The sequence below is a fragment of the Lampris incognitus genome, chromosome 4 (assembly GCF_029633865.1).
Source record: "Lampris incognitus isolate fLamInc1 chromosome 4, fLamInc1.hap2, whole genome shotgun sequence".
Classification (NCBI taxonomy): Eukaryota; Metazoa; Chordata; class Actinopteri; order Lampriformes; family Lampridae; genus Lampris; species Lampris incognitus.
Window position 1 is genome coordinate 451126 of NC_079214.1, and position 14900 is coordinate 466025.

At 44.4% G+C, this 14900-nt stretch overlaps 1 protein-coding gene across 2 annotated transcripts in view; it reads right to left on the reverse strand.

Moving 5' to 3' along the window:
• Positions 1-786: 786 nt before the first annotated feature.
• spg21 (SPG21 abhydrolase domain containing, maspardin) overlaps positions 787-14900 on the reverse strand; it is a 39949-nt gene continuing 25835 nt past the window's right edge. For both annotated transcript variants that reach the window (XM_056278834.1, XM_056278832.1), the window contains 6 exons: positions 12947-13027; positions 12201-12346; positions 11959-12067; positions 6989-7096; positions 6727-6867; positions 787-1428 (listed from right to left, as the gene is read on the reverse strand). In XM_056278834.1, coding sequence (XP_056134809.1) covers positions 1303-1428; positions 6727-6867; positions 6989-7096; positions 11959-12067; positions 12201-12346; positions 12947-13027 — 711 coding nt within the window. In that variant the 3' untranslated portion in view covers positions 787-1302. The remainder of the gene's footprint in view (positions 1429-6726; positions 6868-6988; positions 7097-11958; positions 12068-12200; positions 12347-12946; positions 13028-14900) is intronic.

Genomic DNA, 14900 nt, shown 5'->3' on the forward strand with positions numbered 1-14900 from the left:
CACAGTCAGAGCTCCACTCCCAGATCCTACATAGTGGAGACAGCTCAAGGTGAACATTACAGAAGGAACAGGCGCCACCTGTTGGCCACACCTAAAACACTCACCTTTGTCAGCAGGGATCCTGACCATGTCACTCCAGGGGAGAGTGGAAACACGGATGAGTCCCGAGCAGCAGAAATGCCAACTTCCACACCATATGTTACTCGCTCTGGCAGGGTGAGCAAGCCAGCAATCCGGCTGGATTCGTGAGGCGTATGGACTTGTGTACTGTGGGGGATTTGTTGTTTTTTTTGTGAAAAGGGGGGTGATATACAGGTTAGAAAATCATCTTAGAGGGGGAGATGTAATGAATGAAAGGTCACGTGTTTAACTTGACCTACTCATGGGTGTACGTGCAGTGCGTGTGACGTATACAGGAAGTGAGACGCGCATGATATGAAGGTTGTATGTCGGATGAACGCTAGTAAAAGCTACGCAGTTAAGAACCTACGAAGTCGGCTCGTTCTTGAATTATTCTTATGTCAGTAAGACAAGGCGTCTACGGACATTACATCTGCGACTTTAGATTTTTAACAGGCACATGGTTAAAAAGTGTCATCACTACGTCTCCAAGAGAGGGCATAGAAACCTGAGAGGATGAAGAAACTGATCAGTCCACTGAAACCGCTTCAGCTTAACCATGTTTGCAGTTCTTGTTGAAAGGACTGGAAACTCTTGCATCACAACACCATGTGGGCTGAATAACTACCGGCAAAACTGAAATTCAATACTTTTTTTTTACTCCATTATTCATTAAATGACAAACATTACAATTTTATTGAATTGCATGGAACATATTCCCCTAAGGTTAGGGTTAGTGAGTCTTGGCCAAGAGTAGTCTGACCAAAAGTAAATTGGCAGTGTTTCCTGCAACAACAAAAAAAAAAATCTAGGCAATTGAAAAGTACATATCAAAATCATCAAATTCATTTCAGATAAGGCAAAAAGCTTCAGGATGTGGCATCATACAACATTTTTAAAACAAAGCAGCTGATTACATTTTATGTACAATAAATGATTATCAAAATATTTTTCCTCTGTAAAGTAAAAAATATAACCAGTTTAACTTGATTGACAGTTCAATTTCAAAGACAAAAAACTGCCAGAAAGGCAATCACGCAATTGTCTTTTGAAATGTGGGGTTCAGTAGGTCTGGGGGATGAGTTTGGTGAGTGGCAAATAGTTGAGCACAATCTGGTGATGTCGTGGTGGAGAAAAAGTGGCCTCAGTCCACATTTTTCAAACAGGAGAGGCAACACAGGCTCATTGGTCATCATCGCTGTCTCTGTCATTGCTCAGGTGACTCTTCTGTACCTCCAGCTCCTCAGCACTTACCATGGAAGGACTGATGGCGGCATATCTCGTTCCATGGAACTGACGTAAATGAATCTAGATACAGAGTGATCAGAGATTAACACAGGATCAATTTACTTTCTGACATGATATAAGGGATTTGGGAGATTATGATTATCTGAAACAGCTGAACTTCTGCTAAAGACAGAACGTTCCTTGGGACAGATTAAATAGTTTGGAACTAGTCAGACAACACAACAAGCCTGCACTGTTTGTAGGCTGTTGTTTGATGATAGGCGTACCGCTACAATTTAAAAGGAGATTTTTGCCGATGGTTTTGTATATCTACAATCAGTCATGAAGGGTAATGTAGTGGAGGGAAGTACTAAAATCTTCACTGTGTACTATATTGATGGTGAAAGCAGTGTTGTCCTGCTCACAGAATCTTTCCCATAGTGCCTACACCTACCGGATTGCATTGCTGCATGCTAGCTTCTGCAGAATCATCCATAAAATCATCTGTGCTAATTGTGACTGCTGCAATTCGCTATTTCTTTTTTTTATTATAATCATTCTTTCTATTGTTCCATACTTTTTTGGGATCACATCTACTTGCACATTTTTACAGACGGACACATCATTGCAATTTTCACATGTAAAGCATATGTGTGTCATCATGGCTACTTATTTTCTTTTTGACATCTGTTAGTTATTAAGATAGGAATATTTTACTGAAATAATTTTTGAATGGCCGTCTATGGGAGAGCACATATATTCATTAATATCTCAAATACTATACGTACTAAAGTAATCATACCTAGTACACAGTTGTTCCAAGCAGATGTGCCCAACATACAAAAGCATGTAGTCAATAGCGCCACCACGTGGTTTGTTATTAGGCATTTTACGTTTTGGATAACTCATTACATTACATTACATTAGTCATTTAGCCGATGCTTTTATCCAAAGCGACTTACAATAAGAGCATCATTTAACGTAGGAGATCAGGAGAACTGCTAGTCATCAGAGGTCATAAGTGCATCTAAACAAGCATCTAAGAGCAAAACCAGTGCTAAAGTAAAAGTGCAAGAAAGACTTTTTTTTTTCATGAGTGAATACAATAAGTGCTAACAACAAGTAGCAGGGTAGTAGTTCTTGAAGAGGTGAGTTTTCAACCTGCGCCGAAAGATGGGCAACGACTCGGCTGTCCTGACATCAGTGGGGAGTTCATTCCACCACTGTGGGGCCAAGACAGAAAAGAGCTGGACCGGGTCGATCGGCAGCAGGGACCTCTGAGCGACGGGGCAACCAGGCGTCCAAAGGCAGCAGAGCGAAGTGGTTGGGCGGGGGTGTAGGGCTTGACCATGGCCTGGAGATAGGAAGGAGCTGTTCCTTTCACTGCCCTGTAGGCTAGCACCAGAGTCTTAAACTGGATGCGAGCAGCTACTGGGAGCCAGTGTAGGGACATGAGAAGGGCAGTTGTGTGGGAGAACTTAGGGCGGTTGAACACCAGACGAGCTGCAGCTTTCTGAACAAGCTCCAGAGGTCTGATGGCCGACGCCGGGGCGCCAGCAAGGAGGGACTCATGAACTGTTAGTAGGAGAAACATTTTTGTACAGAGGATTTCATGGACAAAACTGATTTGACTGATATCGGCCACGCCCATTTGCGCCTATTACATTTTTCCACCATTTTGGATTTTTCGGTAAATATATATTTTTTGCCTCTTTTGGCACAGATTTCATCGAATCTGCATACAAACCCCAATTCCAGTGAAGTTGGGACGTTGTGTAAAACGTGAATAAAATCAGAATACAATGATTTGCAAATCCTTTTCGACTTATATTCAATTGAATACACTACAAAGACAAGATATTTAATGTTCAAACTGATAAACTTTTTTGTTTTTTGCAAATATTCCCTCATTGTGAATTTGATGCCTGCAACACGTTCCAAAGAAGTTGGGACAGGGGCAACAAAAGACTGGGAAAGTTGAGGAATGCTCAAAAAACACCTGTTTGGAACATTCCACAGGTGAACAGGTTCACTGGAAACAGGTGAGTGTCATGATTGGGTATAAAAGGAGCATCCTCGAAGAAAGGCTCAGTCGTTCACAAGCAAGGATGGGGCGAGGGTCACCACTTTGTAAACAACTGCGTGAGCAAATAGTCCAACAGTTTAAGAACAACGTTTCTCAACGTACAACTGCAAGGAATTTAGGGATTTCATCATCTCCAGTCCATAATATCATCACAAGATTCAGAGAATCCGGAGAAATCTCTGCATGTAAGCGGCAAGGCCGAAAACCATCATTGAATGCCCGTGACCTTCGACCCCTCAGGCGGCACTGCATTAAAAACCGACATCATTCTGTAAAGGATATCACCACGTGGGCTCAGGAACACTTAGGAAAACCATCGTCAGTTAACACAGTTGGTCGCTACATCTACAAGTGCAAGTTAAAACTCTACCATGCAAAGCCAAAGCCAGATATCAACACCACCCAGAAACGCCGCCGGCTTCTCTGGCCCGAGCTCCTCTGAGATGGACTGACGCAAAGTGGACAAGTGTGCTGTGGTCTGACGAGTCCACATTTCCCATTGCTTTTGGAAATCATGGACGTGGTGTCCTCCGGGCTAAAGAGGAAAAGGACCATCCAGATTGTTATCAGCCCAGAGTCCAAAAGCCAGCATCTGTGATGGCATGGGGGTGTGTTAGTGCCCATGGCATCATGGGTAACTTGCACATCTGTGAAGGCACCATTAATGCTGAAAGGTACATACAGGTTTTGGAGCAACATATGCTGCCATCCAAGTGACGTCTTTTTCAGGGACGTCCCTGCTTATTTCAGCAAGACAATGCCAAGACACATTCTGCAGGTGTTCCAACAGCGGGGCTTCGTAGTAAAAGAGTGCGGGTACTAGACTGGCCTGCCTACAGTCCAGACCTGTCTCCCATTGAAAATGTGTGGCGCATCATGAAGCGCAAATACGACAACGGAGACCCCAGACTGTTGAGCAACTGAAGTCGTACATCAGCGAGAATGGGAAAGAATTCCACCTACAAAGCTTCAACAATTAGTGTCCTCAGTTCCTAAACGCTTATTGAGTGTTGTTAAAAGGAAAGGTGGTGTAACACAGTGGTGAACATGCCCCTGTCCCAGCTTCTTTGGAACGTGTTGCAGGCATCAAATTCAAAATGAGTGAATATTTGCAAAAAAACAATAAAGTTTATCAGTTTGAACATTAAATATCTTGTCTTTGTAGTGTATTCAATTGAATATAGGTCGAAAAGGATTTGCAAATTATTGTATTCTATTTTTATTTACGTTTTACACAGCGTCCCAACTTCATTGGAATCGGGGTTTGTATTTGGTACATACTGAAGCGTTTCGATCCATTGAAAGGTCAGGCCCACGTAATCTCAGTTGAAACAGTCAGATTTATTGTCCTTTTGTTTACAGTCACGACCCGCACTAGCTGCTTCCGCTCAATCCCCAACATAAGACCCCCCCACTTCCGCTAAACTCCTGCCTAAAACCCCTTAAAAAGCCCACCTCTAATGGTAGCCCACCCCTAGTGGTCGCCTAGTTCCCATATGAGAAAGCCGATATGCTACAATACTATATTTAGACAACCCCGAACAAAACTTATGAGTTCGTTTTTTGATATCACTTACCATTTAACTGTAATTGGTTATCACAATTTTAACACTAGAACGACCAAGACGGTCATTATGACCGTTTCGGGTTTTCAATTTTTAATAACTTCGTGGAAGAAGAAAAAGATGCAGACCTGCCGCTCCCTGAATGCTCCTAAAATGTCATATATTCCCATTAAAATGAGTTTTAGATCAACTGCACAAAAAAAGGTATGATAAGATCTAGCTAAAACCACCATGAGAGGTCAACATGACCGTCTCGTAATGTGTGCGTGATGGTGTGCGTCATGTCAGTATTTATGACGTGTTGTCGCATCATTTCCTGCGTGAAGTTCGTTGCTCTGTGCTAGAAACACACTAGCGTTCTTCAGCGCAGAGAAATAGTCTAAACTTGACTTGTGATGATGTCCAACATGTCTGGTTACAGACGCCGTTACAGACGCACCATGACTACCACCGAGGCCTTGCAGTATTTACAGGCGTTGGACAGCGGCCATTTTAAATTGTTTAAAAACAGTATTAAAGTTGTTAACATGTTAATTTTGGTGTCAGTAGGTTTCTTAACAGACACACTAACATATGTAATGCATTAATATCTCAGTTGGGTATTTATCCTGACACAATATGGAGTTTAAAAGCCGTCGTTCTAGTAGTTTTTAAGTTCTGGTCGTTGTTTGGGACAGTTTCAATATTTATTTTCAGTTCTTTTTTTAGGTGTCATGTTTTATAAGCCTTGTTGTGGTTGTTAGATTAGCAATATGTGTTTTCCCGTTTGTTTTTCAGGTAATATTTTCACTTTTTCCATTTTGCTATTCAAGTTCGACCATGTCTCTCTGAAGTTTGAATTGTTTAAAAATAGTATTAGTTGTTTAAATGTTAATTTTGGTGTCAGTCGTTTCCTAACAGACATACTAACATATGCAATGCATTAATATCTCAGTTGGGTATTTATCACGACAGAATATAGAGTTTACAAACCGGTGGTCACTTTGACTGCCCATGGTGGTTTTAGAAATGAGTGACATCCTGGTGGTTCTAGTTTAAGGGGTGGCCTGACGCACTTAATGGACCAAAAGTCTTCAATGCAAAGGATTGCAACCAATGTTGTAAATCTTCTACACACAAGTGTGGCACCTTTGATACAATTCTATGAACAGGGGGCACTTCAGTAACATTATAACATATTTCTACATTTCTGTTGTCTTTAATAAGATAAAACTTGGTACACAACTTCTCCATGAGCATATGAACTACATATTGAAGCATGACACCAACAGCTCTACCTCTTGGCCATTAATCAAACATAACCATATATATTGAATGCATTATTCAATTACCATTGATTTTGATCTTTGATTAATGTAGACATCAGTCACCAGATGCAGCAATCACAAACATTTTCTTCAGGAACTGCATATTCGTCTAGTACTGTAGATGTCATTTCCACCATGGGAAACGTAGCTTAGCCAAGAGAACGAGGACGTGTTTTTTGAACGGTGACTTCAGAGTAGATTAAAGATAAACTACATTTTAGTTTTTCTGTCTGCCAACTGACATCACAATACCTGACTTTACGCATGGAAAATAACTATTTCACTGCTGAGCAGAGATACAGAATTGATGAGGAACAATTGCAGATGTTTTTTATTTGCTATCCCTATTGCAGATGGAGAGAGGGTTGAAAATTGGTGAATTTTCCCATTAACAAGAAATCCAAGTAATGTCTTCCCTTACTTGAATGTACAGGTTAACTTCTGCACTCCTGCACAGATAAGGGAAGTTTCCACCAGTCTTGAGATGTGCTCGCCTGGCATTTGGGTACAGTTTATACATTTCCTCCTTGGCCTCCAGTGAAAGTGCACTCTGATCAAACACCTTTGTATTAAAGATTGACAAACAATTAGGGCTGCATTTCATTTGAACACATGAATGGCTTAACTAACTGGGCTCTTAAAATGTGGACCTAGGGCCAATGTAAGAATATTTTGAAACTTACATCAATAATGGTCACTGTAACATCCTTTATCTTGTGTGGCTCCACATAGGAGTTCTGACAGTTCAGTGTTAAGCGGGAGGCCAGCTCACTTTGGTTTAGGCTCTCCAACTACAGCAGACACAGAAGACATGGAGGGAGAGCTACAGCAAAGTACTCACTGTCATTCCATTAGATGTAGGACAACGGAGCAACTGGTTTAGCCTCTCATACACATCACATGGGGTGACCTTGCTTTTATTTGGTTCCTAGACACAAATGTGTAACCCATCAATCTTTGCTCAAAGATGGCACCGCAGATGGCAGCCTCGGTGAGCTGGTGCACATTGCTTTGTATTGTTTTGTTTGCGACAATATCCGCAGCTCTTTCAGTAGAGAAGAGCTTATGAAAATCGGGGAAACAACTTCGGATTTATTTCCGAACTTTCTCATCCCATCTGTGGAATTACTGAGTATTTTAGTCAAAGGTGCGCTCACCTTTGTTCACGCACTGAAACGCCAGAGGAGAGGGCAATGTGCCGGCGCGCTCATGCGTCTCCGCAGACATGGACTACGCACTCCATTGCCGGGAATATCTCTCTCTAACGTGCCATCACTGCACAATAAACTAGACGAACTATATCTACTGGTGGGGAAGAACAGAGACTTTTCTTCATCTTGCATTTTGTACTTCTTGGAAGCTTAGCTGTGTGGCTCAATACCGGACTCTGCGCTACAGCTGGCAGGCCTCCAGCTGTTCAGAGCAGATCATGACACAGAGCTGTCCCACAAGACGGAAGGTGGAGGTATTTGTTTATATTAACAGTGGCTGGTGTAAACACGTGACAGTGATTGTGCAGCACTGTTCCCCTGTTCTGGAAACTTTTATCATTAACTCTAAACCCTTCTACTCCACCCGTGAGTTCGCGTCATTCATCCTGACTGGTGTTTACATTCCACTGCAGGCCGACGTGCAGGAGGCACAGTGTATGCTCACCAACCAGACACTGTGTGTAGACAAACCTGGACTCGTGTTATTGTCCTCAGCGACTTTAACAAAGGGAATCTCATCCATGAACTACCTAAATAATGTCAGCTGATTAAATGCCTGACCAGGGAGGAGAACACTTTAGATCACTGTTACTGTACAAGCAACACTGCCTATAATGTGGGACACTCTGACCACATCATGGGTCATCTGATTCCTGCATACAAGCAGAAATAAAAACTCTAAACCTGTTGTGAGGACATCTAGGAAGTCGACCGGTGAGGCTATGGCGGATCTTTGCACATGTATGGACCGTACTGACTGGGATGTTTTCAGGACGGCCACCAACAGCCTGGATGAGTACACTGAGGCTGTGACATCTTACATCAGCATCTGTGAGGACAGCTGTGTCCCATCATGCACCAGGGTTAGTTACAACGACAAACCCTGGCTTACAGCTTAACTCAGACAGCTAAGGTTAGAAAAGGAGGAAGTGTTTAGGAGTGAGGACAAGGTCTAGTTTAAAGAATCTAAATACAGGTTCAGCAAGGCGGTGAGAGATGCTTAACGACTGTACTCCGGGAAACTTCAACAGTTCTCAGAAAACAACTCGGCCTCTGTCTGGAAGGGCCTCAGACAGATCACAAAGTAAAAACCACAAGTCCATCATTCCAAAAATTACTTGTGTCTGGCCAACGATCTGAATGAGTACTATTGTCGATTTGAAAGACAATGAGTCACTCCTGACACCATTCCCTGTGACTCCATCTGCCAGCTCATGACCACCAGCACCTCCTCTCCACAACTGCCCACCTTAGAGGCCCCCTCCTTCCCTACCACAAGGACAACTCTCTCCATCCTGGAGAGGGACAGGCTGTTCAAAGACAGAACCCCCGTTACCTCCAGCTTGGTCGGGCATCCCTACAGACAAAATTGGCTGTGTCTGCGGGTTGGAAGCCAGATGTGGGTATGTGTCCTGGTCGCTGCACTCGCGCCTCCTCCTGTCCGTCGGGGCGCCTGTTCAGGGGGGAGGGGTAACTGGAGGGTGTGATCCTCCCACATGCTACATCCCCCTGGCGAAACTCCTCACTGTCATGTGAAAAGAAGTGGCTGGAGACTCCACATGTATCGGAGGAGGCATGTGGTAGTCTGCAGCCCCCCCTTCATCAGCAGAGGGGGTGGAACAGCAACCGGGATGGCGCGGAAGAGTGGGGTAATTGGCCAGACACAATTGGGGAGGAAAAAATCCAAAAATAAAAAAAGACAGAACCCCTGCAAAGCTGCTGGACCAGACTGTCTCTCTCCCTCCTCCATAAAGCACTATACTGACCAGCATTCTCCGGTGTTCACAGACATTTTTAACACCTCACTGGAGCTATGCCATGTACTAGCCTGATTCAACACCTCCACCATTACCCCTTCCCCAAAAAACCAAGGAACACAGGACTCAGTGACTACAGACCTGTCGCCCTGACCTCTGTGGTAATGAAGTCTTTTGAGCATGTTGTTCTGTCCCACCTTAAAACTATCACTGACCCACACCTGGACTACCTGCAGTCTGCCTACAAAGCCAACAGGTCTGTGGACGATGCGGTAAACATAGCACTCCACCTCATCCTCCAGCACCTGGACTCTACAGGAACCTATGCCAGGATCCTGTTTGTGGATTTCTCCTCAACACCATCATCCCGGATCTGCTGCAGGACAAGCTCTCTCAAGCTACACGTGCCTGTCTTCACCTGCAGGTGGATCACTGACTTCCTATCTGACAGGAAGCAGCACATGAAGCTGGGAAAACATGTCTCTGACTTCCGGACCATCAGCACCAGTTTCCCTCAAGGCTGCGTCCTTTCCCCTCTTCTCCTCTCCCTGTATACAAACAGCTGTACCACCAGTCAGTCAATCTTCTGAAGTTTGCTGATGACATCACCCTCATTGGGCTCATCTCTGGTGGTGATGAGTCCACCTGCAGGTGGGAGATTGACCATCTGGTGTCCTGGTGCAACCAAAACAACTTGGAGCTCAACACTCTAAAGAGAGTGGAGATGGTTGTGAACTTCATAAAGACCACACCCCCACCCACTACCATCATCCTGCAATTTTATACCACCATCATTGAGTCCACTGCCAAGGACAAGGGCAGACTGCAGCATACAGTCTTACTCTACACCAACTTCTCTTTCTGTAAATAACTTTTTAAAAAATTCTCATTTAACATTTTGTAAATAGAGTACCTGTCATATTCCCAGTGTTTCCACACTACTACTACTACTTTCGGCTGCTCAAGTTAGGGGTTGGCACAGCAGATCATTCGTCTCCATTTCTTCCTGTCTTCTGCGTCTTCCTCTGTCGCACCAGCCACCTACATGTCTTCCCTCACCACATCCATAAACCTCCTCTTTGGCCTTCCTCTTTTCCTCTTTCCTGGCAGCTCCATATTCAGCATCCTTCTCTCAATATACCCAGCATCTCTCCTCCACACATGTCCAAGCCATCTCAATCTTAACTCTCTTGCTTTGTCTCCAAACTGTCCAACCTGAGCGGTCCCTCTAATATACTCGTTCCTAATCCTGTCCTTCTTCGCCACTCTCAATGAAAATCTTATCATCTTCAACTCTGCCACCTCCAGCTCCGCCTCTTGTCTTTTCGTCAGTGCCACTGTCTCCAAACCATATAACATAGCTGGTCTCACAACCATCTTGTAAACCTTCCCTTTAACTCTTGCTGGTACCCTTCTGTCGCAAATCACTCCTGACACTCTTCTCCACCCACTCCACCCTGCCTGCACTCTCTTCTTCACCTCTCTCCTGCACTCCCCGTTACTTTGGACAGTTGACCCCAAGTATTTGAACTCATATGCCTTCGTCACCTCCACTCCTTGCATCCTGACCATTCCACTGTCCTCCCTCTCATTCACACATATGTATTCCGTCTTGCTCCTACTGACTTTCATTCCTCTTCTCTCCAGTGCATACCTCCACCTCTCCAAGCTCTCCTCAACCTGCACCCTACTCTTGCTACAGATTAAAATGTCATCCGTGAACATCATCATCCATGGAGACTCCTGCCTGATCTTGTCCGTCAACCTGTCCATCACCATTGCAAACAAGAAAGGGCTCAGAGCCGATCCTTGATGTAATCCCACCTCCACCTTGAACCCATCTGTCATTCCAACCACACACCTCACCATCGTCACACTTCCCTCATACATATCCTGCACCACTCCTACATACTTCTCTGCAACTCACGACTTCCTCATACTATACCACACCTCCTATCTCGGCACCCTGTCGTATGCTTTCTCTAAATCTACAAAGACACAACGCAACTCTTTCTGGCCTTCTCTATACTTCTCAATCAACATTCTCAAAGAAAACATTGCATCTGTGGTGCTCTTTCGTGGCATGAAACCATATTGCTGCTCGCTAATCGTCACCTATCCTCTTAAACTAGCTTCTATTACTCTTTCCCAAATATTCATGCTGTGGCTGATCAACTTTATACCTCTGTAGTTGCTACAGTTCTGCATATCGCCCTTGTTCTTGCAAATCAATTCTTGAAAAATCCAGCCACTGAGGATGCACAAGCCAGTGCATCCTTAGTGCCAGTCCAAAGCCCGGAAAATGGGGAGGGTTGCATCAGGAAGGGCATCCGGCGTAAAATCTTCGCCAAATCAAATATGCGGATCATAAATAAGATTTCCAGTGTTTCTACACTATTGCACCTTATTTCACCTATATTTCTATTTTGTCTTGTATACATATTTTATTATTCTTTTAACTTTTATCTTACTGTTGCTGTTAATTTTTCCCTCATGCACCAACATACAAAGTCAAATTCCTTGTATGTTCTTGAACTACTTGGCAATAAATATGATTCTGATCATATTTTTCCCCTTACGATTACTTGGAGAAGCACGCCAAGCACTGATATTTTACCCTTGCTATTTATTATATGGCCAGTGAACACATACATTTATACACAGATATCACGCCATAAAGCTTACCCTGTCAACCATGAAGTCAATTGCATCTGCCATTTTAGGGTCTACAGGTCCTTTGGCAAAGTTACCCAGAACAATCTTCTTCAGCATGAATGCTGGCATCAACCAAAAACTGAGGAGGAACATGTGGATGAAACGGATTACTTACTGGTTAACTTAACAGAGCAGAGGAGAATCTGAAACATATGAGACCACCTCATTAAAGACATGATGGAGAAAATTTATTCAGTAAATTAGTTGTCCACCTGTTTGCGGTCCAGGTCTGGTTGAAGATGGAAGTATCGCTAAATGAATTGCACAGTATCAATGAGTGCACTCTAGGGGACTTGTATGTACACTCTGCAAACTTCTGGGCCAAGAATCCACCCAAAGATGCACCAAACAGATGAACCTTTAGCAAGAGGGTAAAGATTTACAATTAACAGCATTCAAAAATATTTAAAATTAAAACCCTTAAGATTTATATGTAAACAAATGTCCTTATTTGTCCCAACTATTGCTGGCTCATTTAAAATATAGCTCAAGTTTAGAACCACAGCCATCGCCAATTAATGAATACCAAAGTCATTAATACTTTAGCTGTTCATTTTAATGCTTACATTTGAGTTGCACCTTTTAGAGAATTATATGCTACATATTACATTTGTACTTTAATTGTAGCAGCCAAGTACAAAAGAAGATGGCAGGGAGTGGCGAGTTAGATGAAGCAAAGACATTGTGACTAAGAAATAGATAAAATGGAAAAAGCTTGTAAAAGACATATGATAATCGACACTACATCCAGAATGAACCGTGTTTTCTTTGTTTGGCAGTAGAGAAGGTGCTGATGTAACACCACTGGTAACATCTGGAATGGATCTCTGGGATTCGAAGGGCTCAAACAATTGCAGTAACTACACATCATAATTGTCAGTAATGACAATAAAGACAATCTTCACAATTTAACCTTGAAAGAGAGAGACCTGAAATCAAAATCAGCACATAGGCGTACCTTATCCAACTGCAAGTGATCAAGAAGCTTCCGGAAACCATCACAGAACTCCAAGAGATCCCAGTAAACAGGATACTGCAACTAAAACAGTCACAGGAGAAACAACATTAGAGGAAACATAGATGAGATACAATTATGTATATCAACACAGATACAGGGAAAAAGATTTTAATGCATAGCAGTACAGGCCTGTTTCGTGCGTCTCGCACTCATCAGCTGCTAACATTTTTTTGACAAAGAATCATACAGTTACGTTGCCCAGTGTCACGCCCCTAATTTCGGTTGGACAGCGACCAATCAGATGAGGAAACATTCAAATTATAACAGCCAATGGGGTAGGTACTGGAGTTCGGGCGTCGGTGAAGTTGGTCGGTTCCAAGTTCGTCTGGCCTGGCCTCCGCAAGGACGTAAAGGGGTGGGCCGCTGCATGTGTAGCGTGCCAGCACGCTAAGGTCCACCAGCACACTAAATCGCCCCTCGAACCGTTTCCGATCCCGGCCAGACGTTTCGACCACGTGCATGTGGACCTGGTGGGCCCTCTACCTTCTTCACAGGGTTTTACGCACCTGCTCACAATGGTGGATCGGACCACCAGGTGGCCAGAGGCTGTCCCTCTGTCCTCCACAACATCCTCGGATGTTGCACGCGCTTTTCTTTCCTCCTGGGTCGCCCGTTTCGGCGCTCCGTCAAATATCACCTCAGACAGGGGCCCCCAGTTCGTGTCAGAGCTCTGGTTGGCGCTTGCGCGATCCTTGGGTGTGCAGGTACACCGCACTACCGCGTACCACCCTCAGGCTAACGGCTTGTGTGAACGTTTTCACCGGTCGCTCAAGGCAGCGCTGCGTGCTGCACTCTCGGATGGTAACTGGGTGGATCGTTTACCTTGGGTTATGCTCGGGTTGCGTTTGGCTCCTAAGGAGGACCTCGACGCTTCGCCCGCTGAGCTGGTGCTCGGTCAGCCGCTCCGCGTCCCTGGGGAATTTTTGCCTGGGAGTTCCGCTCCTCAACCCCGTCCGGCCGTTTATCCTTTTTTGTCCGACAGCACTCGAGTTCCAGGCCCCGTTCATCATTGTTTTCCGCGGTCATTCGTGCCTGCGGAGCTCATGTCGGCTCGTTAAGTATTTGTACGGCATGATGCTCACCGCTCGCTCCTCCAACCCCCATACGATGGCCCATTTCGGGTTCTTGAGACGGGTCCTAAGGGTTTTGTGTTGGATATGGGTGGGCGTAGGGAGCGTGTCACGCTTGATAGGCTTAAACCAGCGCACAGGGTGGCAGGCGAAGTAGTGTTTCCGGCCCAGGTTCCCCGTCGGGGTCGTCCTCCTTCCAGGACCCCGGCAGTGTCTTCACGGGTTCAGCGTTCTGCTTCTCAGCCGACTTTGGACAGTGTTTCACCTACTGTTTCGGCTGAGGGACGGCGCAGCCGTTATGGCAGGCTGCTTAAGCCTCCAGTGAGACACTAATTTTCTATCCAGGAGTCCCTTCTGGGTGTTAGGGGAGGGGCTGTGTGGTGGACACTAGGGGCTATGCCTCTCACCCAGCAGGACTGTGAGCTGGGGGCCTGGTTTACGTTCCCGGGCTTGCTGGTGCAGGGTTGTTCCTGCTTGAGTTTTGGTTTTGGAGCTGAGGAATAAACAGCAAACTCATCTTCGTCTCCTGTGTTTTTTCCTCATCCTGCCACAATATATACATATGTTATATCATAATACATTATATTAATATAGATATTAGATACCATAGAAAGGTAGTTCAGATAGATATTTGCGGGACCATTTTGGCGGATAGGGATTTCCCTATATAGACATCAGTATGTACGTATATGTCTACCTATCTAAATAGACAGACAGAAAGATTCCTGACACATGGAAGCACTGGAGGTTAAGGTCACTTCTTTGTGATCCCCAGAATATAGAACAACGAATAAGTAGCTACACAACTATTTTTAAAGACACTA